This window comes from Tyto alba, unplaced genomic scaffold (genome assembly GCF_018691265.1).
Source record: "Tyto alba isolate M040663 unplaced genomic scaffold, T.alba_DEE_v4.0 Super-Scaffold_18, whole genome shotgun sequence".
Taxonomy (NCBI): Eukaryota; Metazoa; Chordata; class Aves; order Strigiformes; family Tytonidae; genus Tyto; species Tyto alba.
The window spans coordinates 29450503-29472977 of NW_024881280.1; the positions used below are offsets into that span (position 1 = coordinate 29450503).

The 22475-nt window shown below is 36.7% G+C and overlaps 1 protein-coding gene across 11 annotated transcripts in view; it reads right to left on the reverse strand.

Annotated features, from left to right (window-relative positions):
- Positions 1-22475, reverse strand: part of EML5 (EMAP like 5) — a 111050-nt gene that overhangs the window by 18407 nt on the left and 70168 nt on the right. For 5 of the 11 annotated variants that reach the window (XR_006165151.1, XM_042791008.1, XM_042791010.1 and 2 more), the window contains exons 24-32: positions 21298-21386; positions 20387-20563; positions 19249-19450; positions 17459-17585; positions 15873-15887; positions 8213-8221; positions 2738-2816; positions 1496-1625; positions 693-791 (exon numbers count right to left, since the gene is read on the reverse strand). Coding sequence is in view for 9 of the 11 variants with exons in the window: in XM_042791008.1 (XP_042646942.1) it covers positions 693-791; positions 1496-1625; positions 2738-2816; positions 8213-8221; positions 15873-15887; positions 17459-17585; positions 19249-19450; positions 20387-20563; positions 21298-21386 (927 nt within the window). In the remaining 2 variants the exon portion in view is untranslated. Of the gene's footprint in view, positions 1-692; positions 792-1495; positions 1626-2737; positions 2830-8212; positions 8222-15872; positions 15888-17458; positions 17586-19248; positions 19451-20386; positions 20564-21297; positions 21387-22475 lie in introns of those variants that run through there. The other 6 variants (XM_042791014.1, XM_042791015.1, XM_042791012.1 and 3 more) reach the window with 4 other exon arrangements.

A 22475-nucleotide genomic window follows, 5' to 3' on the forward strand; every position in this document is an offset into this window, starting at 1 on the left:
GAAATTTAGAAAGAGCAGTATTAGTTCAGCTATGCAGATGCACAGTGGGTTGGGTTTTTTTGGTTTGGTTGGTTGGTTTGGTTTGGTTGGTTGGTTGGTTGGTTGTTTTTTTTTTACCTGGTTAGTTCATAGATCAGTTTTGATGTTGCTACGAAACACATATTCTCCCTCTAAACTTAAATTTATCTTCAGGGAAACACCATTAGGATTTTGGTTCTGCCTAGAATATTACAACTATGTATTAGCAAAACACCAAGCAGGTATTATAAATCTGCCCGATGAGATAAAACCTATATAAAGTGACATTTATTTTAAGAATTCTGGGTTTAGTCCATGTAGAAATGAAGGACATCTCAATTAAGCTTCTTTGGAAGGGCCACGACTTATTGGAAGGCCTAGCACAAGGTGATAGTTAAAACCAGACTAATTTCATGGGGCTTAAGATTTCTTAAAAAATATTTTGGTAACACTCCAAACAAAAGATAAGATTAATCTTCTTTCATGCCTCAATGTTTTTTTGTTCAACTTTCTTAAATTACGCCCAAAGAAACATATAAAGAGGACAGGTAACTGAGTAACACTCATACAAACGGAGATAGCATAATCAAATATTTTTGTGATTTATCATGAACTCACAAGGCCCTGATTGCATGCTCTTATGTTAATTTGTTTTTACAAAAATACAAACATACCTACTTGGCCAGTTGCCACTATGTTGGTAAACTTGGGATGCTGATTTACAGTGAGGCACAAAATATCATCATTGTGTTCCTGGTAAAAAGACTGAGAGCCTAAAAAAAAAAAGTCTAACTTTAATTAAAATATTTATACATACAGAGACATGGTTAATGTTTGAAATTTAATAATATTTGTTAGAAAACAGCATTATGTGATGTTGCAGTTTGGAGCTTCAACCAGGAAACAGAAACTCCTAATTTTTTATCTTGATTTTTACACAAAGCACTCAATAACTTCAAACTAGTCCCTCAAGTTTTCTACATCAAGTTGCTTAAGTATCACAGCAACAAATGGCATTGTGTTACTCTTTAAAAGGTCTAAGTTATCTAAGCTAAAGTGATTATTGGGAATGAATGTATGTGATATGGAGGACTGAAAAGTAAAACAAATAAAAAATAATTAACTTAGAGATAGAAAAAACATTAAACAACTACAATGACCCCGTTGTTCAGCTGTTTTAGTTTGTGATCATATTAACAAGCAAATTTCAGAAAGCTAATGCCAAAATAATAAAGTCTTTACTTCCTTCAAAATTCAATTACCAGAAACATTTCAATATATTTAGTTTGCTTATGCGGCTACTATCAATAATCTCTACAGACTGCATTTTCAGCAACAAATAATATTAATGATAGTAGTAGTAATAATAATATTTTCCCCACATATTTTTATAATAGTTAAAGCACACCAGTTACTTCATAAACTGTAACTCCATGTGTGTGAAGAAACATTTTGCCTGGAGTGGGTTTTCTCCTACCTGTTGCCACATTATACAAGATCCCAACAGATGCAGTGTGGTATATCACATCAGCACCATCATTCAAATAGTGCACATTGTTTCTGCAGTCCTTGCCTCGGTACCCAAATACCAGCTCCAAAATAAGGTCCTAAAGAAAGATATTTACATCTGTTAGATACTCAAAACCTTAAAGCAATTACGAACTTTACAATCTTTCCCAGGATTTTATTTTTAAAGTATGTGCTTATGTAGTAAAGGGAAAGGAGCTTAACGATGTCTCAAACCAAGAGAAGCTGAGATCCCATGTTCCCTGTCAGCTTACATTGCTGCTCATTCTTGTGGTACACAGTTATGTCAACCTGTCAGCTCTGTTTGGTGGATGCTGTAGAGTATTGATATGTGAATGTACACGCACATATATATACACAGAAAGATATACTCATATACATGCATATAAATACATAAATGCATATGAATAAATAAATTACAGCAAGCCAAGAAGAACACAGCTCTTTTGATCCAGCAGATAACTAAGAAATAAAGAATGACAAACATTGGTCCACAATTTAATTCCAGCTGGCAATTAAGAAAGCAGAATTACAGCCTAAAAGTTCTAGAAAACTGATGACAAAAGACTGTTTATTATGCTACACCAAAAATTTTGTTTCATATCATAGAAAATATTTCAGTCGATATGAAGAGCTGCATTTTTCAAAGTTAGATGAAATTTCCACTTCAGATTAAACGAAAGTGAGTATATTTATTTGCATTGGCCATGTAATGACAAAAAAAAAAAACAAACAACAGGTGCCCAAGCTAAAGGCATCATTAATAGATTTTTAAAAAGTGGTATATTTCTAAAAGTGTTAACAACTATGAATTTTAAACAAAGTTTTAAAATAAATTTTAAAAAATTTTGCAGTAAAAGATACTTAGTTTTATTAGCAATAGTACACTCATTAACAATCCAATTATCTAAACAGGACATACTGCTTTCTACACATCGTATTTAAAAGGTTTTATTGTTACTAAGAATTAAGCTGTGCTCCATTTTGTTTGCAACAAAAAGTAGTACCAGATTTTTTTGGCTTTACAAATGAAAAATTCTCTCCCAGTTATTTGGCTATTTACTCCCTATTCAGTATTTCCATCTTTGATACATTTAAAATGAAACCATCATTTAGTGTGTCCACCAATGTGTCAATTTTTGGGAAAAAAATTCCTAAAAGGAGAGGAAGAGGTGATCAATGTTGTTCTTACCTCAATAGGTCTCTTTTTTTTCCCAACATTATTCGTCTGAAGTTTCTCCGGCTGTGGCAATGCCCTACTAACTGGGGGTCTGAAATAAAGAACTGTGAATAAGAGAAGGCTGTCCGTCACCCATTCCATACTAACACAGTACCTTCCAACCTGCTACTGCATATGGAAAACTTATAGCTGTATCCTGCTTAACTGATATTTGTATTCATCTTTAAAAGAAATACCTCTGTCCAAGAAAACAAAACAAAACATCTTTGTTTAACATGCTAGGTTTCCCAACAGTTCTGCAATAATCCACGAAATTAATGCAAAAGCTTGGTTTACAATGAATGACCACTGATATAATATTCTTAGCTTTTTCATGCTATATTCTTAAGGTACTTCCATCTTCTCTGTAGCAATTTTTATTGGATAAGCTTTAAAAGCTTACCTGATTAATCTAAATACTTGAGATAACCATTCCTGTTCCTACATGCCTTCAGTAGGCCCTGACTTTTCCTATTTTTGTAATAGATTGTAAAGAATGCCAGGTACACCTGACCATTCACTCTTACATCAACAGACACAAGTTATTGATCAATGTGCAGTTGGAAGTAAGCCATCACCGTGCAAATGGATGCATATCAGCCATAACTTATGTTCCACTGTTCTGAATAGCCCAGACTTAATTAAGAAATCTCAACTAGCTATGTCTGATAAGTATCTGTAACATATTTTTAAGATTATGTTCAACTGTTCATATACAAAGAAACATGCACACAAACAAATAAGTTTTATTTATCAAAATTATGCAATTAATTCTAGCAATTTGCAGAAGCATTGGTTACTGGTTCTATACATACAGTATATGTGACCATGAAAAGAAACCTGTAAGTTTGACCCTTAAGAAGAACAATTAATTTAAAAATAAATTCTATGTATATATTCAATGAAGTCCAGATGATTTAAACCAGTAGGCAGTGTGAGAAACTAATATGACACATAAAGCAACAGGTCAGTTCTCTTTCATATCTCCTTTTTAGTATGAAGTACTTTTAATTCCATCTCTGCTCTTGAATGATGACTTTGATACAAAATCACCGTGTCAAGAACAATAGTCCATGATTTGTTTGTACACTGTATATTTTGAACTACATTCAAAAATTATTTTTCAGTTATTCAAATAAAATACCATCTTCCAAGCTTTATTGCTCCACTTTGCCTGCCTAATCTTAGTACAACTTATACATTTATGTCATATCACCAATCAAAAGATTTGTACATATTATACTGCAAATTATACTGCAACTACAAACTGTGCTCTGAGACACTTCAGTTACTTCCTCTACGCTTAGAAGCCTGTAAAATACCTATGGAAAAAAAAAAAGATACAAAAGAAAAACAGATGATGAAAAATTTCTGTCTGGTAAAGAAATGTGTCAGATGCCTCAATCATCCCAACATGATCAAGTTTATTAAAACTCACTAGTGTGTTAGATAGGGCCAAATGGAAGTACCTGAAATATTTAATTCAGCATCATAAATCTAGATTTTATGAAATGTACAATCTTTACAGCAGAAAAATACAAATCCAGATCTAAAAAGAAATATTGCTGCTTTACACTGGATAGTGTCTTCTCACAGGGAAGAAATACGGGGTGTAGAAAACAAATTATTATCAAAGCAAAGTATGAAATAATAATTGAAAGTTAAAAAGCAAATTCCAAGCATGAAGGAAAGTAACTAAGGCTCATATTTCATATTCCTTCACAAAAAAGTGCAAATTAAACAAGAAAACACTAATTGAAGTATGGAGAAACACTTATATAACTTCACAAAGAATGCTAGTCTTACAGTTTTTCTTTGCTATCCAAAATTCTTATTCTTGGAAAACAAACTTCTAATAAGCTGGCAGCAAAGGCAAAATCTGGGGACAGAAAAGAAGTCCAGTGTGGACATGCACTAAAAGTCTCCTTGCTCAGAAACAAATATTAAAAGATAGCAGCATTTAAATACGCTCTTTCAGTCCTGTTTGAAGTATGTCTGGTGGGAATGTACCCCCAGACTTCATTCTCAAAGGTCCTCAGTTACAGATCTTTTTTCCTCTCTGAGGTTTCCAGTTAGAAGGAATTCACATGTACCTCGAAACAGAAAAGCACGGCATTCCAATTTCTTTTTCAGTTATAGCCTGGACCTTGCTCACAGCCACAGAATCCTGTCCCTTAGTCTGTGAAGGTGAAAAAATATTCCTCTAACTTTTGGAACAGCAGAGGAAAAGCAAACCAAGCACGGTCTGGGCTGCCCTCATCACCTATGCAAGTATGTTGGCCGGTACAGGAAGGAAGGAATACATCTGATTTCTGTCAGCAATCCCAACACCCAATTTCATGACCACTCCTGAATCACTGCTGTCTCTCATCCATCTCTTTCCACTTCTTATACTTGATGCAAAATTCCTAGCCTCCCAGCTGTTTTCCTTTCTTCTCTTCTCTGCTATCACCACTGATTCCTAACACGCTCTTATCCAGCCTGTCACATTAAAACAGCAGTATTGCTAAGTATGATTAAAATTCTCACTTTGTAATTTTAAAAAATAAAGAAACTACACTTTTATTTGGAAGTTTCTAAATTATCCACAGAAAACACTCCCAATAGGTCACAATGTTTGTCATAGTAAATATATATGGAGAGGTCATCTGAAGTTTTGGAGAGGAAAAAAATCTTTGACCACATTTGTTCCCCACCTTCACAGTAGACAAGCAATTTCAGTTAAAAATACACTGGATCAAGAGGTAACAGGTATCTCACAGTGCCATATAAGCCTTCTTACCACTGTGTGCTACTCAGATCAAATCCAACCACGTAAAACTACTGAAACACATGAACAAAAAATTAAAAGGCACAGATTTTGTACAGGGAATGGGCTTTCTGAGCACTTCAGTGACAGAAAGAATAAAAGCCTGCCCTTATTCATTCAAGTAAATGAAGACACAGAGAGAAACTAATACAGCCCAGGTTCAATTAAAATTTGCTGGGGTGGGGGTGGGGTGGTGGAAATCAGACCACTTCATCAAACAGCTGAGGTAAATCAACATTAAGATTCCCTTGTCTCTTGTAAAGAACAACTTTTTTTTTTTTTTTTTTTTCCAGTACCCAAACCTTCTTGAAGAAAGGAAAGTACAAAAACATACTCTTCTCTTACAGTTCCAGAGAGCCTTCCTAGCTGAGGGAGAAGTATAATTTCCGATGCTTTTCAGAAAGCAAGGAAATCTTTAAATGTAGCTTCCTTTAGATTACACTGCAGCCATCACATGGAATAAGAATGTCAGATTCTAGATCTAGTAATCTTGCATAAATTTCTGTACTACTTTGAACAGCAGACTAACAAGCATATCAGTAACTAATGCCACTCTTAAAAAAGCTATTAAAAGTATCACAAGAGCAAATGAAGATTTCAGATCAAAGATAGAAGACTACTATGCATTACCATCAAAACCCCCACCTGATCTGAAGCAGCCAAGTCCAATGTGTAGACAACTGAGCTCAATCCTCTTAAGACAATTCTTAACAATCTACCCATAAAAATACTTTTATGCCCATCTCAATTTATAGCTTCTAAGAGGAAACATTTGCTGTCTGATAATCCCTTGTGATAGAGTGGGAGAAGAGGTAAAACAATCTCATATTATACAATTGCTTGAGAAGACCATCTATACTTAAAGGCTACATAAATAGTCACAAATATAGGTTGATATCCATCCTTCGCCAACCATAAGAATACATTTACATTTGTACATTACCATATAAAAGAATACAGTGACTATACATTGGTCAATAAAATTGGCCTTGACAATTTATACTCTGCTGTATTAACTCTCAGGTCACCTAAACAATTTATGTAAGTACCCACCTATGAAAGACTAACTCTGTATCAATTCAGAGCAGTGGAACTGGAATGCAAATTACAGGCACATATGCATTTTTTCCCAATTAAGTTTCAAGATGATAGCTTGTGCATTTAAAAGCAGGAATGCTGAAGGACACTAGAATACATTTTCCAAGTGTTTTTTTTAAAGGCATGAAAGCTGAAGATATTTTTCATTTGCTATTTAATGTGCAGGAAAGTGACTAATGGCATATACAACATATAGTGGTCATATATCTGCATGTGTAAGTGGCTGCATGCTCAAAAACTGTGTGCAAAAGATGGGAAGGAAAGCATGAGTAAGATTTCTGGGTGAAGCACATATGGATGGCATCAGTTTGAACATGTGGAAGGAGAGTTCCAGCCATCTGTCATAGGGGAAATAAGTATCTTAATATTGGCACATTATTTTCAACATGAAAATAGAATCAGTATATGTATTTCCATATTTCTTGTTATGAGACCATAAAAATGTAATCCAAACATTTTGAAGTAGCTTGTGACACAAAGAAATCCCTTTTTCATGGTTTTAGACATAGTTTCAATATTGCTGACACTGCTACCTATGTTATCTTGTATTATGTTGTTTTATTTTACCTCCTCATTATTGATATTAAGTTTCTAAAGTTGTTAACAGAACAAGGGGTAGTCTTCTGTGGTTAATATAAACTGACATCAATTCTTTGAGTTCCCTGATAACTGATGACAATGTCAATTACAACTTTTATTTGTTTTACATGTCCAAGTGTTATTTTGGGCATGATTCCATAGAGCAAACTACAGCTGTTGGTACAAAAGAAAAAATCCCTTCCTGTAAGGGTCACCATAGCTGTAATTCATACTTTGAGGGGCTTGCACAGAATTTAGAAATTGATTTTGCACTACCCTTCAGCATGAAGTGACTGACTTTCACTGCCCTCCCCAAAAGGTGTTGGCAAGCATGAGGTAGAGAATTAATTTTAAAAGTAGGAGGAGTTCTTTCCATTTACTCTTGGTGAGATTTTCAAAGTCACTTGGAAATCAGACATCTGAAGTTTCACATTAGAAGATAATGAAACTTGGTAGTTTTAAAATACTGCTTCTTGACAATGATTAGTCATAATTATTTTCATGTGTTCTATGAGTGGTAAGTGTCATTTCGTACACACTAATTTGGATATAGGTAATCGAATAGTTAAATATAATTTAGCAACATACACACCTTGACATATCAGGTGAGATTCTCCCATCAAATATAAAACAGTCCACTTTTGAGGTGGATAGCTGTCCACTGGGGACTGGAAAGAGTGCTAATCTCTGTATTTTAACAAATATTATTAAGAAATACTATTTGTAAAACGTAGACAAGTTTAATGGTCCACGTATTTAATTTTATATTAGTAGATAAATAAACATCTAGCTTATTGTATGGAACAAAACTACAATGAATACATATAAATTTAAAATTTAATACAGCAATATTCTGAAGAGTGATAGGTGCATGGTATAGCACCCAACATGACAGATGGCTTTTGAAGGAAAAGGGGAGATGACAGTACGATATGGACTAGATAGCAAAATAAAAGCATTACCTGGAACCTCTTTTCAGCAGCAGGTGGGAAAGAGAAAAGGATTACTTATACAAGTTTGGCTGAAAACTAGGTGTCAGTGAATTATTTATAGAAATAATTATTACTGACTTTCTGGTTTACTTATTTTACAACAAGGGGATTATTCACAACTTCATAGCTTTTGTAAATCTATTATTTGTACAGAAAACTCCCATTCACTGAAATGGGAATTAGAGACATGTTGGCATGAGAATATAATTCTTAGGAACAACTCCTACTGTAAACAGAGAAAGAAAGCAGAAGGAGACCCAGAAACCTCTGGTATATTAAGGGTTTAAAGAGTTGGCAAACACAACACCCGAATTACTCCAAGAATGGTTGTGCAGGTTTAACTTCCTGAAATGAGCTGACAGGTAGGGCAGTCAACTCACTATTAGAGACAGATGTTCAAGTTCACTCATAAAAATACATTCAGTTATACTAAAAGACAATTATCTCAGCTAGTCAAAATGTGTGGAGTACCGAGCACTGCTGATATACACTGTTTTTTTCATGATTACTGAATTGAGTTTACATTGACTTAAGATATTTTGGTATCAGTTTCACAAATTTGTTGTACTGAATGGGTTTTCTCAGTCACGTATGATGCATACTCCTACACTCTGACTGGCAAAAAATCATTATTAACCATCAGATTATAGGCATGTACAGATTATTTCCAAATATTTATAATATGTGTGGGTACTTTTCATTAGTCTTATTAGCAGGTACACTTCCTTTGGTTTTATTTGCTTTTCTTTTAAGAACTACCAAGCAATTCCACCGCAGCAAAGATGGCACTACTTATCAGTCTTTTTCACTTATAGGTGAAGCAAAAATAATTTTACTCTCATCTGTTAGGGAAAACTTCCCACAAAATTATGAAAACAGTGTTAACAACTTAAAAATGGATTCTTTTTTTCCCCTGCTAATGAAAATAATCTGTTTTACTGAATCTCTTCTAATTAGTTTGAAATTTATTCTGCCATGCAAAGCTGATGTATTATGTCTTCATATAGGAGACAGCTAAACCTTTTCTCTCAATAAAACTCAAATTTACCTTGAACAGTTTTTATAGTCAATAAAATGCAATTCTTCAAGGACTACAGAACTCAAATGCCTTCAGATATTTTTCAGAATAAGCACTATGAGAGTTTCTCCAAGAATGGAGCATAGTTTTCTTTTACAATTTTCCTGAGTCCACTGAACCAAATGTTTGTATAGTCAGAGTAAAATTTTTAGCTTTCACTTGAGAGTTTCTGTAATCTCCAATTCTACTTTTTCAATCTCATGATTTACGTATGGAACAAGATTTTCCACATGGACCACGTGACATATCTAGTTATTAGGTGGGAATTATTAACATATATGGAGATATGATCAAATGCCTAATTGGTACAAGACAGATTTTGTAAAAGGCTTTTGTGCTGTTTTCATCGTATTCAACCTATCTAGCAATATGCCTGAATTTCAGTTATCCCTTTCTTGAGCTCTTCAATAAATGCTTATTGTTCATGTAACTGCTGATAAAGTCAGTCTACACAGATCATAACCCAAATACAAATCTTCCGACCCTCATCAGTGGGTCATGCAATCATTCCTTTAGACATTTCTTTCCTGGTCACATCTGATTATTTTGGTTGTGAAACAAACAGGTTTTCTTCCTTGCATTCAAAACTGGAGATTATTTGGTAAACCTTGACACTTTGGTAACTGGCTTTCTGATTTCCTCAAAGACATGAGTTTTAGCTCAGCTTTGGGAGGAAAAAGCAATTACCTCAAACTGGTAAAGGGAGATCATTCCTTTCCATAATGCTGTTCTAGTCTATCGCTTGTGCTCAGAGACACAGTAATAAAAGTAACTAAGTATAAAGAAATTCTTGCTTGTCCAGAATAAAATCTCCAGAAATTTCAGCATTTTCCATCTCAAGGTTAATGCCCTGCACTAACGTACATTCCAAAATGCAGAAACTGATTCACAGAGAGCTTAGCCTCAAAAAGCCCAGCTTTCTTTCTAAAACTGTCTCAAAGAAAGTTAACTTAAATTTTAAACTTTCCTGGAGTTTAACTTATTCTGCAAACAGGGAAAACAGAGAGGGAAGAAGCTGATAACAGAAAGTCCCTTGCTATAATTTTTGATTTTGATTCTTGGCTTCTCCCCTCTCCCAAATCACACAAGTTGACAGAGCAAGAGAAGAGGATAAAGCTTATTTTTTACAAAAAAAACTTAGGAATTTGTGCTATCTGCATTGATATCGCAAGTCACTAGACTGAGAAGCAGAAAAATTTAATTGCATTCTGTTCATTTACACAAAACATATAGACGATATTTGTATAAAATCTCTGAATTTCTCTGTCAGAGGCAGTTAAAAGGTGATAATTGTGAGGTTTAGATAAAGGAAGCCTCATTTCAGTAGCCTCCTCCCTCTCTCACCCCTTGCAAGTACCAATTTAAGTTTCTTTACTCTCTGTATCAGGTAAAAAAGAAAATTCTACACTTATGGATCAGTAAAAGACTAGTTTGGATATAGTTTATTAGTTCCCTTCCCTTTATGAATACACAAGTATCTAAAATAGAATCACAGAATGGTTTGGGTTGGAAGGCACCTTAACGATGAGGGAGTTTCAACCCCCCGGCCATGGGCAGCGACACCTTCCACTAGGTCAGGTTGCTCAAAGCTCTGTCCAACCTGGACTTGAACACTTCCAGAGAGGTGGCATCCACAACCTCTCTGGACAAGTTGTTGCAGCGCCTCACCACCCTCACAGTAAAGAATTTCTTCCTTATATCTAATCTAAATCTACCATCTTTCAGTTTAAAACCATTACCCCTTGTCCTATCACTACACTCCCTAAGAAACAGTCCAACAGTCCCTCTCCAGCCTTCCTGTAGCCCCCTTTAAGTACTGAAAGGCCACTATAAGGTCTCCCAGAGCCTTCTCTCCTCCAGGCTGAACAACCCTAACCCTCTCAGCCTGCCATGACCTTCAGCAGGTCCATGTCCTTCTTATACTGGGGGCCCCAAAGCTGGACACAGCACTCCAGGTGGCATCTCATGAGAGTGAAGTAGAGAGGGAGAATCACCTCCCTCAACCTGCTGGCCACACTTGATGCAGCCCAGGACACAGCTGGCTTTCCGGGCTGCAAGCGCACGTTGCTGGCTCACAGTCAGTTTTCTATCCACCAATACTCCCAAGTCCTTTTCTGCAGGGCTACTCTCAATCCACTCATCGCCCAGCCTGTATTTGTGCTTGGGATTGCCCCGACCCATGTGCAGGACCTTGCACTTGGCCTTGTTGTACTTCATGAGGTTTGCACGGGCCCACCTCTCAAGCCTGCCAAGGGCCCTCTGGGTGGCATCCCTGCCCTCCAGTGTGTCGACTGCACCACACAACTTGGTGTCATTCACAAACTTGCTGAGGGTGCACTCAGTCCCACTGTCCACGTCCCCAACAAAGATGTTAAACAGCGCCGGTCCCAACACCGACCCCTGAGGAACACCACTTGTCACTGCTCTCCACTTGGACATCGAGCTGTTGACCACAACTCTTTGAGTGCGACCAGCCAATTCCTTATCCACCCTGTGGTCTACCCATCAGATCCATGTCTCTCCAATTTAGAGACAAGGATGTCACATGTGACAGCGCCAAATGCTTTGCACAAGTGCAGGCAGATGACAGCAGTTGCTCTTCCCTTACCCACCAACACTGTAAGCCCACTGTAGAAGGCCACCAAACTGCTCAGGCACAATTTGTCCTTAGCGAAACCATACTGGCTGTCAGCAATCACTTCCTTATTTTTCATATGCCCTAGCATAATTTCCAGGAGGATCCGCTCCATGCTCATGCCACGCACAGAGGTGAGACTGACTGGCCTCTAGTTCCCCAGGTCCTCTTTATTTCCTTTTTTTAAAAATGGGGGTTATGTTTCCCCTTTTCTAGTCAGCAAGAATTTTGTCAGACTGCCATGACTTCTCAAATATGATGGATAGTGGGTTAGCCACTTCATCTGCCAGTTCCATCGGGACCCGCAGATGCATCTCATCAGGTCCCATGGGCTTGTGCACCTTCTGAATAAAATCTTCATTTCTAGTATCTGTAAGATTTCAAAAAATGTTCCTGAAATTTAAGGCTTCCATGTATTTCTGTTCAGTATATCACCTTCTGCAGGACTAGCATCTCTTATTTTCAGAAAAATACCTGTCTCTCTCTTATTTTCTTTCAAATACTGAATTGCTTAGATAAGATTGTTAGAAAAAAAAAAATCCCAGAATAAGTGGGGAAAATCATGTTTGTCCTGAAGGAAAAAAATAAAAGCAGTGTTGTCTAGAAGTATGAGTTGATGAAACTCACATCTCAAATTAATATGTTAGCCATAAAAATGATTAAGACACAGAAATGCCTAGTGCTCCTAGTAAAAATGTGCTTCTGTGAAAAATATTTTCTTTAACTTCTGCTATTGCAACAAAAAAGAAGTAATTTATGAGCAAAACCAGAAAACTGAGAACAGGGCACTGAGAGAGCAAAAATAATCCTTTGTTCAGATTCATGTTCCAGGAATTGCATTTACATTTTGAATTAAGGGTCACTGGAAAAAAATTATTATGCTACACCAAAAGCAGAATCCCATGTTCCATACTTCACAGAGAAGTTATGCATCCAGACTGCAGTGTTTTGCAGCCTCTTTTGCTTATTCTCCATTTCTAACCCTAGGGATTCTTTCATTCCTTTCTACAGAGCGTTAGTAAAAAGGAATGACACTGCTTTAACCCAACTGGTGATCTGTATTTGAATTTTTCACAGACTAAATGGCCTAAAACTGATTTCTTATGTCATCCTGCTGCTTACAACACAAAAAGTGGGATCAACTTTTCTAATAATATTAGAATCAAAATAATTTTATTAAATCAATTTTTGGTACCTAGTTGAGCAATTTCTGACTCTAAATCCAGGCCACGGTCTCGGACTATAATTCCTGACCTCACAGATATGATTTTGTGAGACACAAACAGGAAACAGATGAGATTTCAGATGTGCTTCTTCCTTTAGTGCTCTCCTATTTTTTATCTTATTTAATACTCTGGGTACTAAAAATCACATTCCTTCCATATAGAGGGAACTTCACTACTCAGCTAGGATTTATGAATTCCACTTCAACTGTCAGGTACAACAATCTTAAATAGTAACTACATTTTTCTTATGGTATTTAAAGTCTTTATACATAGCCTAAGAATTCAATTATCTGGTAGTATTTAACTCCATCTTCTCCCGTAGAGACCTAAACTCTTCTACACTCAATAGTAAAAGAGGTTCAGAAACTTTCTCATAAGGAATCTCCTTTATACACAAAGTTAGAATTACTTGAAAGATTCTCAGAAGCACGTTCTACACTGGTGTGTACCTGTGATCCTGAGAATACAAGGATTCCAATAAAGTGTCACTACAAGAAATGTATCTATTCTAATGTTTGGCAGTCAATATAACAAGCCTACGCATAACATGAAATGTCACAGATGAACTACCCACACTCTAAACAGTTGCACTGGGTTTGCACAGCAAGGTTTTGGTAGTAGAGGGGCTACGGGGGTGGCTTCTGTGAGGAGCTCTCAGAAGCTTCCCCTGTGTCCAACAGAGAAAATGGTCCCTGGCTACAGGATGGATCTAGCACTGGCCAAGGCCAAGCCCATCAGCGATGGTGGCAGCACGTCTGAGATAATGTATTTAAGAAGGGGGAAAAAAACCGCTGTGCAACGGCAGCTGAAGAGTAAGAATATGTGAGAAGCAACCCTGCAGACACCAAGGTCAGTGAAGAAGGAGGGGCAGGCGGTGCTCCAGGCACCGGAGCAGAGATTCCCCCTGAACTCGACTGTGAAGACCACGGTGAGGCAGGCTGTGCCCTGCAGCCCGTGGAGGTCCACGGTGGAGCAGATCTCCACCTGCAGCCCGTGGAGGACCCCACGCCAGAGGAGGTGGATGTCCAAAGGAGTCTGTGACCCCACGGGAAGCCCACGCTGCAGCAGGCCGCTGGCAGGACCTGTGGCCCCGTGGAGAGAGAGGAGCCCACTCTGGAGCTGGTTTGCTGGCAGGACTGGTGACCCCGTGGGGGACCCACGCTGGAGCAGTTTGTGAAGAGCTGCAGCCTGTGGGAAGGACTCGTTGGAGAAGTTCGTGGAGAACTGTCTCCTGTGAGAGAGACCTCATGCTGGAACAGGGCAAGAGTATGAGGAGCTCTCCCCCTGAGGAGGAAAGAGCATCAGAAATAACGGGTGATGAACTGACCACAATCCCTACCCCTTGCCCTCCTGAGCCATTGGAGGGGAGGAGGTAGAGAAATTGGAAATGAATTTAAGCCCAGGAAGAAGGGAAGGGTGTTCCAAGATTTAGTTTTTATTTCTCGTTATCCTACTCTGATTTGATTTGTAATAAATTAAACTAATTTTCCCCAACTCAAGTCTGTTTTGCCCATGATGGCAACTGCTGAGTGATCTCCCTGTCCTTATCTCAACCCAGGAGCCTTTCATTATATTTTCTTTCCCCTGTCCAGTTGAGGAGGGGAGTAACAGGGTAGCTTTGGTGGGCACCTGGCATCTAGATAGGGTCAGCCCACCACAGCAATATACCCAAGTACCCTGTAAATGAACAAACACAGAAGAAAAGTCTGTATAAGTTATACACACTCTGTATAACTTGTAAAGAAATACTGACTTTACAGATACACATTTTTTCAAAAGCCTAAAACCAGAATTCATTGGATAAAAGGTTGCTAGTGGTATGATCTAAAATCTAGATGAAGACAGTGGCTTTCTTGATTATGTCAAGTTGTCTGCAGGATGATACACAGAAATTAACTGAATTCTATCATCTGTCACTACAGAATTTCATTGTGGAAACAGAGTCCACGTAGGTATGAGAAGGGTTCTCCTTTCTTCATCAGTGTAGGTCCAAGTGTCCTGGCAGCTCAGTCTACAAGTCAGAAGGGTGGCCTAAAGCCTAAGGATCTGTTGTGCTACAAATGTTACGAGCATGTTTTTGAGTATGCATATATTCTAAACAGAGTTGGTGCAAAAACTCATCACCTAATGCAAGCACCTAAGCTAGGGACTCTGCATGTCATATGAATGCTATGTGGACCTAGCAGGTCGTATCCTGAAGTAGAATAGGTGCACTGGTAAAATGCTGCAGCCAAGTCAATAATGCTCCTCTTGCCCTGAAGCTTTATTAGCTCCAACACAGTGGTGCAGACATGGTGATACTACTTGTATAGCTGCTTCAGGCACCTCTGCAACATGCTCCCTGCACTTCTTATTCCATGTTGGACCTCTACACCAACACTGTGATATAGGCTTATGGAAGTCCACAAGAAGTTAGGCAAGGTCTCTGACTGCAGCCACTCCAAAGTATTGAGGAAAAAAGAATGAGATTTGACCACCTCCTCCCAAATACTCTATTTAGCACCCACTCATGTCTACTCAGCCTGAGAACTGGGATAGTTCTTTGTCCCTCCCTCTTCTACTCATTAACAAGCTACTCTTTAATAGCACAGAGTTAAAGCCTTCACTTCTATTTAAAAGTATAACTACTTTCCCAAGCAGATAAAGTTATTAAAGTGCATTTGATCATGGACTTTGTGTAAATGAACTTACCTCACTACCCCCTGCCTTCATAGGAAGCAAAAGGGAAATAAAAATCAAGTAAAAATTAGTATCTATGAAAGCAGACTTACTAAAACACCAATCTTACACAGTGTTAACTTCAGCAGAACAGAGCTAAAATGCATACAGTAACCATATTCTAGTTTTATTCTTCACAAAAACTTTTCTTCAAACTTTTAGGGCCCAAAACTTTTAAACAATACAGGCGATGGAATTCTACCATGACCTTGGATACATTTTGAATCAGAACCTAGTTACCTTACCTACAGAATTAATTTTCTTTAATATTTTTTTTGAAACTGAAAAACACAAGTCAGCTTCTAGAAACAATTATCGAAAGAAATGCAAGAAAGTTTACCATTTCATTAAAAAAAAAAAAAATCTTTAAACACAGCTTTCATTAACAAGAATAAAAATAAATCCAAAAGGCTGATATGATGCACATTGTTTCTTTTTGATTTCCACATCAAATACATCTAATTAATAAACAGAAAGACTGTTTTTCATTTTAAATGCAAGACAGGGAGACACAGCTTTATACGCAGGCACCCTTTCTCTCCTCCAGCAACACAACTTAAAAACAAAAGACAACAACAAAACTCCCACAAACATCAGGTTGCATTTCTCAACAAGGGCATCACAGATCTGTCAGCTTCACTGCAGAGGCGCATGTGCATTGTAACACAACTCCTCACATTCCTGCAGGAAGTTTCCAATCTGCTATTTCTCTACGTCCTTATACCTAATTATACTGTGTTGTGTTTTCCTCACTTCTATTTAATACTATCATCCCTCAATTGCCACTGTATTGTGTTAGGAATCCCTTTTTCCTTTTACCTCACATACACTGTCCACATCTATTTTGCTGACAACTTTCAGGGTCCTATGCTCAGCTGAAGATTCTACAACAGATTATGTTCTAGTGATCGTAAATCCTTTTTATTTCACAGCTACTTTGTCTGCTGGTCTTATTCTAATCTGCTCCCTATCCCTTTCTCTTCTAAAGCATATGACTGTGAACCAAGAAACAGAACTAACACTAGAGCCATCAACTTCCTATTCCAAGACTCATTAACAGAAACCACAGAATCACTGTGGACAGAATTTTTTAAAGAAGGAAGGTATCTGGAGACAGAAACAATGCAAAGAGCAATTACAGCTGAATTAGTCAGATTAGTTTGTTGACAACAACAAAAAACTAAGAGCTGTCTTTCAAGAAAACAATTGTACAGGTTCGTGCCTATAATGCCATCCCCAGATATAGCTCAGTATTTTAAGTTTCAAAAAGAACACATCATCAAACACAAGCAAATAACTTCATTATCTCAAGAAACTCACCAAACATAATAATATACATACATCATTTGTAGTCTTTTGTGCTCTCTGAAAAAGAGATGCAGCCCAGTCTGTAGGCAAAACTTTTTATAAGTTTTTTTTTTTTGTCTCCAAAGAAGTATTTCCACTCTTTTTATACATACTCTTTTAATCTCTATATACCTATTCCAGTATAATTATGTTTCACTATTAATCATGGTTTTAGATTGCTTTCTTGGCTAGAATTGTAATTTAGCAATTACCTTTCATCTAAGGTTGGTTCCTTTTGTTGCAGATGAGGCTTAATTCCAAACATTGGTCTAATGTTTGTTGATAAGGCTTTGATGGTGTAATTAATTTCATTTTCCCTTGTCACATCACTGTCATAACCTAACAAAATCAGAGTGAACATTATCAAAATAAAATAAGATACCAGAAAAGAATTAAATCATAATTTCTGCAGGTTTCAACAATGTACTGGACTACAAAAACAATTATACCATCTATTATTAGTAATATAAATACACAACAGAAAGAAAGTAGTTGGGAATCATGAACATTGTTTATAGAAAACATTGTAAGAAAAAAAAAATTCTCTACAATATCTTTGTGGAAAAAATGATTAATAAAAATTCAAGGGACATCCAAAGCTACCTCATTTCTGCTTGGTTGGCCTTAACACAGGGTCACTAACAAAGGACCTTACTACATGACACCTGATGTTAAGTTCTGGAAGATTTAGTGCCAGGCTGTTCTCAATTTCAGGATCCATCCACATTAGGATGGAATCTATAGGTCTGCACAGGGTTCCTACACAATGCTTATGGACAGTCAGGCCCATCAAGATGATGTTTATTATAGTAAACATGGCAAAAATCTAAATAGTGACACAGTTGTTACTTACACTTTTTTTTTTTTTTCACCTCCCAAAGATCAAGACTACTAATGTCAACTTTATGAATAGTTCTTAACCTGACAAAAATAAACTTTTGTGGGAAAAGATGTCAGTGTCTTCTCTTGTAAAGCCTAACAGACCTCTTTTTCTTTTAGAATATTTTTGAACACATAGCTTAAGAGGGTTCTGTGTAAAACACCGGAGCCTAGGGAAGGTTGCTGGGCAAAGATGTGCTAACAGGTCGCAGGCAGAAGCTAAACTAAAAGCTCTGAAGATTGCCATTTTTGATTCAGAAAGCTAAATTTGACTAAGTCCCCCTGCAGGCAATTAAATTACTTTGTGGATGTAGTCTTCAATATTTTTAACCAGAAAAACAGTGCACAAAAATTCTCTTCCCATGAATGTTTAATATGTCTCTAATATTTAAACTGTCTCTTTGGTCATTTAGCAGATTTTAGTGAAAACTGAAGTTTATTATACAGAACTATTTAAAAGATAAGCAGTGACAGCTTAAAAATGCTTGAAGACTGAGGAACTGACAAGGAGGAATTGACAAGGAGCAGAAAGAACAAAAGGTTAATGAACCCTAGAATTACAATGTGAAAAGAAAAACATTAAGTATGGCAAAAACAAGAGAAGTTGATTCTATGAAATGTACTTAACACTTCATAGCTACTGGTATTATGATCTTGCAATAGATTGTTCCATATATGAACATCAATCTACTATGCTCTCATGTTATGGAAACAGATGCTATAACATCAGGATAACTACGATCTCACATTATACAGGTATCAACCCAATTCCATTAGAATTAGTGCCAAAATCTAAACTGTGATGAATGTATTTTTCTATATAGATTTATGGAAGTTACTTATAGTTGGCACTTAATGTTTTTTCATTTAAAAGATGTCAAGAGTCATTTTATATGCTCTGACTCAAAACAGTAAGTCAAACACTTCATTATAATTTCCTTCACAACAGTTTATCAGTCATTTCTCTGCAAACAGATTTTATTTCACATTTTTAAATCATCTTCACTATTTAAAATTACAACAATCTTATATAAAACTTGATTATTTCTACATTAGCAGGTTTTCATTAATAAAGTCTTCCTGAAATCGTGTAAACCAGCTAGTGTTACAAATTATCACTGACCTCCATCTTCTTCAGAATCTAGATCAGACTCTTCACTGTCACACTGCCGGCTATCCCGATGTCCTTCCATCTCGTAAGTCCACAGCATTAAAGAGGTGTCTGCTCCTCCCACAGTGACCAACAAACTGTCATCACAGGTCCAACGGACATTTGTTACATGGGTACTGTGAGCAACATACCTCTTAAATTTTCCAAACTTTCCCTGAGAAGGGAGAAGAGGCACGGATCAAATTTAACCATTTTGCTAGGTAAAACTGAAATGAGTTGACACTGCACATGTTCTTAACTTCTTTACAGTTTATGCCTCAGCTGCTTTGCATTTGTATGTATCACATGATTTGCCATGTTCCTCTCCTATAGAAACTTCATGAAATGTTAACCGTATTTCCATACAAAGCATGCAAGAATTTGCTTATAAACAGATTCCAACAATAAACACTGGATCATTTTTCCTAAGAGAGAAAATAATTTAACAGGTTAAGAATAAAATATACATAGAATATTCTGAGTCAATACTTGTGCTTCATCACCATCCCTGGCATGGCAAAATATTCAAAATTTAAGATATATTTACTGATAAACATATAGGAAAACTAGAAAGGTTCTAGAAAAGTGGTAAAGATATAATGTGCTTTTGGAATGGCTTTTCTATGATGTATGATTAAGTAATATTAAAGCTCTTAATTTTAGAGAAAAATGACTGAGGTTGGACAGAATGAACAGAAGGACTATAGAGATCATGAGTGAAACAAAGGTGATGAAGAAATGTTCACCATCTTCCAAAACAAGAGCTTAAGGGGCTAAAAACAAAACTGGTAAAAAATACACTGAGGATATTAATGCCTAAGATATTATTAGTGCCTGTCCCGTTCCCATTCTTACAGTTTTTCCTATGCGTTTGCCACTGTCAGTGATAGGACACTACATGAGATGGCTCTTTAGTCTGACCTGGAATGTTCATGCTTACTAACTGGAAGTTTAATGCATTGAAAATTGCAGTGTAATATTTAATGTCGTCTTTGATCATAAGGACAAAAGTATAAAAGCACTATTTTGCCCTAAGTGATGAATTTTTACAGTTTTGAAAGGCAGTCTTATTAATTAATATCTTCTTCACGAATAGCTGAAAATTACTTACTTTAGCAGGGTATCGAAACAATTTCACAAATCCAAAATCATCTCCTGTGGCTAATACTTTACTATCACTAGTGAGGCATGAAGCAGTTACATCTGTGACTTCACCAATTATTGGCCAGATTCCTTCACAGCAAGAGCCCAAAACACTTGTCCATGATGCCCAGCCAATCTTTTCTACCTACAAAAACAATGTTTGAGACAAAGCATGCTTCTTCCCAGGCAGTTTTCCTCCGTATCTGATTTGAATGCAAAGTCCTTGCACTGAAAGATACGGCACATCCAAAAGATAATACTTTAACATATTAACCATTTATTTTCTGACTATTCAGGATTTCATTCGAGACCCTTAATTTTACCTCTATTAACATCCAGTTCCAAAACCTCTAGAAATTTTGACCTTACCTGCTCTTCCAGGCCAGAGAAAACAAATTGTATTTTTCAACACTGACTTTCAATCTCATAAAAACCATTATTTGACAATTATCCATTTTCATTCTCTTTCCTATATGACAATGCTCTATGTCTGAGAAAACAAATCAGTATTATAGCTACAATACACTACACTTGCTCATGTATATTATGTATACTATATTGCATGTCATGTAAATATAGACATGAGGTCTTCCACAGCAAGGTTAGGGCTAAGTAACCTGCAATAGGTTTTCAAAGCTGCTTAGGTACCAAAAGAGGCATACAGAAGTCCAGTGAGATTTTCATGAGTGTGTAAGTCAGCCAAATGTCCATTTCTTAATAGAAAAGAAAAATGTGATAACCCCTATGTATTTTATCATTCTGATTACATTGTCTAATTGAACAGGCTGCAAACAAGATTAAAAGACAGCAATCCTGTGGTATAGATGGTTGTATAACTCTAATTTGCAAACAAGTTAAGAAGGTACTCTATTTCCTCACCTCCAAACTAGGAATTGTCTGTTTTTTCCCACGAGGAGCTTCAAAAAACAACTGCTCTTTAGCACCAGTGTTGACTTGCAAGAGCTTCCCTATAAAACATATTGCATATTGTATCTTAACATGAAATAGAAGAGTCCGTTTTACAAAGGAAAAAAAATATGTTATTTCGAAATTTTTGATGCTAACAGCATTACACAAATTACTTGTTTTCATTGGAAAAAGTTGCATACATAAACAGTGGTTCTGGAAGTATGGGCTTCTGAAGATCTGAGTCCTTTGACTCCTTAAATTCACAGTCCTTCCTCCCCTGAGAACTGTAATAATGCATCATTTTCATCTCATGTTTATGGTTGTCTCATTAGATGGTAGACAAAACGTATTGGCTCTAATTCTGAGTTTGTGACAACTGGCTGACCAGTATGCATGTGCTCTTGGGATTGGGAAGCACATACACTGCCTGGACAATAACTGCTTCCAAGCAGCTGACTTCTGCTTGCTACTTCTGAGGAAAATTCCCACTAATGTTTCAGTCCTCTTCCTGTTTTCAAAATTCTCAGAGGAAGCTAACTTATAACACTATTTCAAATTAAATTGGACTGTTTCAAAAGTGATTATGTAGAGGAATAAGAGACTGAACAACTGTCTCATTCCTCTCTCCCTGTTTTTTGTATGAAACATGACTAAAGTTAGTGTCCTGGTTTCAGTTGGGATAGAGCTAATTTTTCTTCTTACTAGCTACAATAGTAGTGTGTTTTGGCTCTAGTAGGGGATTTGGTATGAGAAGAATGTTGATAATACACTGATGTTTTCAGGTGTTCCTAAGAAATCAAGGACTTTTCCAACTTCCCTTGTCCTGCCAGTGCGCAGGTACACAAGAAGCTAGGAGAGAGCACAGCCAGAGCAACAGACTGGCCAGTTGAATATTCCATATCATACAGCATCATGCTCAGTATATAGATGGGGGTTGGCCAGGAAGCCCTAGTTTTCTCTTCTGGTATTGCAGTTTTAGGATCTTCTCTGCCCAGGGATCACCAGCCAGGAATGGGCTGGGCATCTGTTGACAGGTGGTGAGCCACTGCATTGTGTATCACTCACTTGTATATTCTATTATTACTATCATTATTATTATCATCATTATTATTTTAATTTAATTTTATTTCATTTATGAAATTGTTTTT